Here is an 885-nt window from a genome sequence, read left to right as displayed (position 1 = left end):
CAAACCTTGGCGGGCCTTGCCCTTCACCCTTCCAACACTCAGTACCTACTAAGTAGGGTCTGATATTTCGTCTATAAAGGACGCATCCCATTCTCTCTACTCTCGTTCTGCTCTAGTTGTTCTTCATCCTACAAAGACAACTACTCAGACAAACCCAAGAAACCCAACCAAGCACTTCAAAGTTTTAAAGCACAAAGAAACTTATCGCCAGCGAAGTCTATCTTTGCCTACCTCTCACATACGCAACCAGACCTTTATACACAAAAGTCAACTACTTTTCCCGCTAGTCAAAATGCCTGCCCAGAACATTGCTCAACAAGCTCGCAAGAGCCAGCCTCAGATGTTCCTGTCTCTCGCCCCTACGACCTCCTCCTCGTACCCCACCGTCGAGAGCATCAAGCCCGCCTCGCACCCTCGTCGCAGCTCCAGCCAGAGCAGCTCCGCTAGCTCCGGCAGCCTACGCTTCCTAAAGCTGGGCCCCGTCCACTACGGCGAGCACCCAGGCGAGCACAAGGAAGACTACCACGAGGTCGCCGTCACCGAGTAAAAAAATTCAAACACAAAAAACTTTCTTGGGATAAATTTCCAACCATTTTTTCGTCTCATCATTTTTCCCTCTTTTCTATAAGCACTAGAGAAAAGCTTAACGACATGACCGACTACTAAAAAAGTTGTTACGATACGATCTGCACAATAGCGTTCAACTAAATGGAGGGAGGCTTAATCCCTTGGCTCCATGTTCTTTTGATTTCCGTGGCGTTCTAAGGGTCTTAGGCGGGCAATGGATACTGGCTTGGGAATGGGTATTGGGTGGATAGGATAGGTTTACCTGAATTGCAAACTTTCCCTATAACATTATGGTACACACCTTATGAGTGCGACCTT

The 885-nt window shown here is 47.9% G+C and overlaps 1 protein-coding gene across 1 annotated transcript; it reads left to right on the top strand.

The window, feature by feature from the left end:
- Positions 1–292: 292 nt before the first annotated feature.
- Positions 293–666, top strand: F4807DRAFT_460858 (uncharacterized protein; the record flags this gene model as incomplete). The annotated part of the gene is made up of 2 exons (XM_048001591.1): positions 293–543; positions 636–666. 2 exons carry the CDS (start codon positions 293–295, stop codon positions 664–666), a joined length of 282 nt encoding a protein of 93 aa, XP_047853684.1.
- Between the last annotated feature and the right edge of the window lie 219 nt (positions 667–885).

This window comes from Annulohypoxylon truncatum (assembly GCF_022578515.1).
Source record: "Annulohypoxylon truncatum strain CBS 140777 unplaced genomic scaffold F4807scaffold_18, whole genome shotgun sequence".
NCBI lineage: Eukaryota > Fungi > Ascomycota > Sordariomycetes > Xylariales > Hypoxylaceae > Annulohypoxylon > Annulohypoxylon truncatum.
Note: the sequence above shows the minus strand (reverse complement) of the source record. Positions and strands in the feature narration are given on the sequence as shown.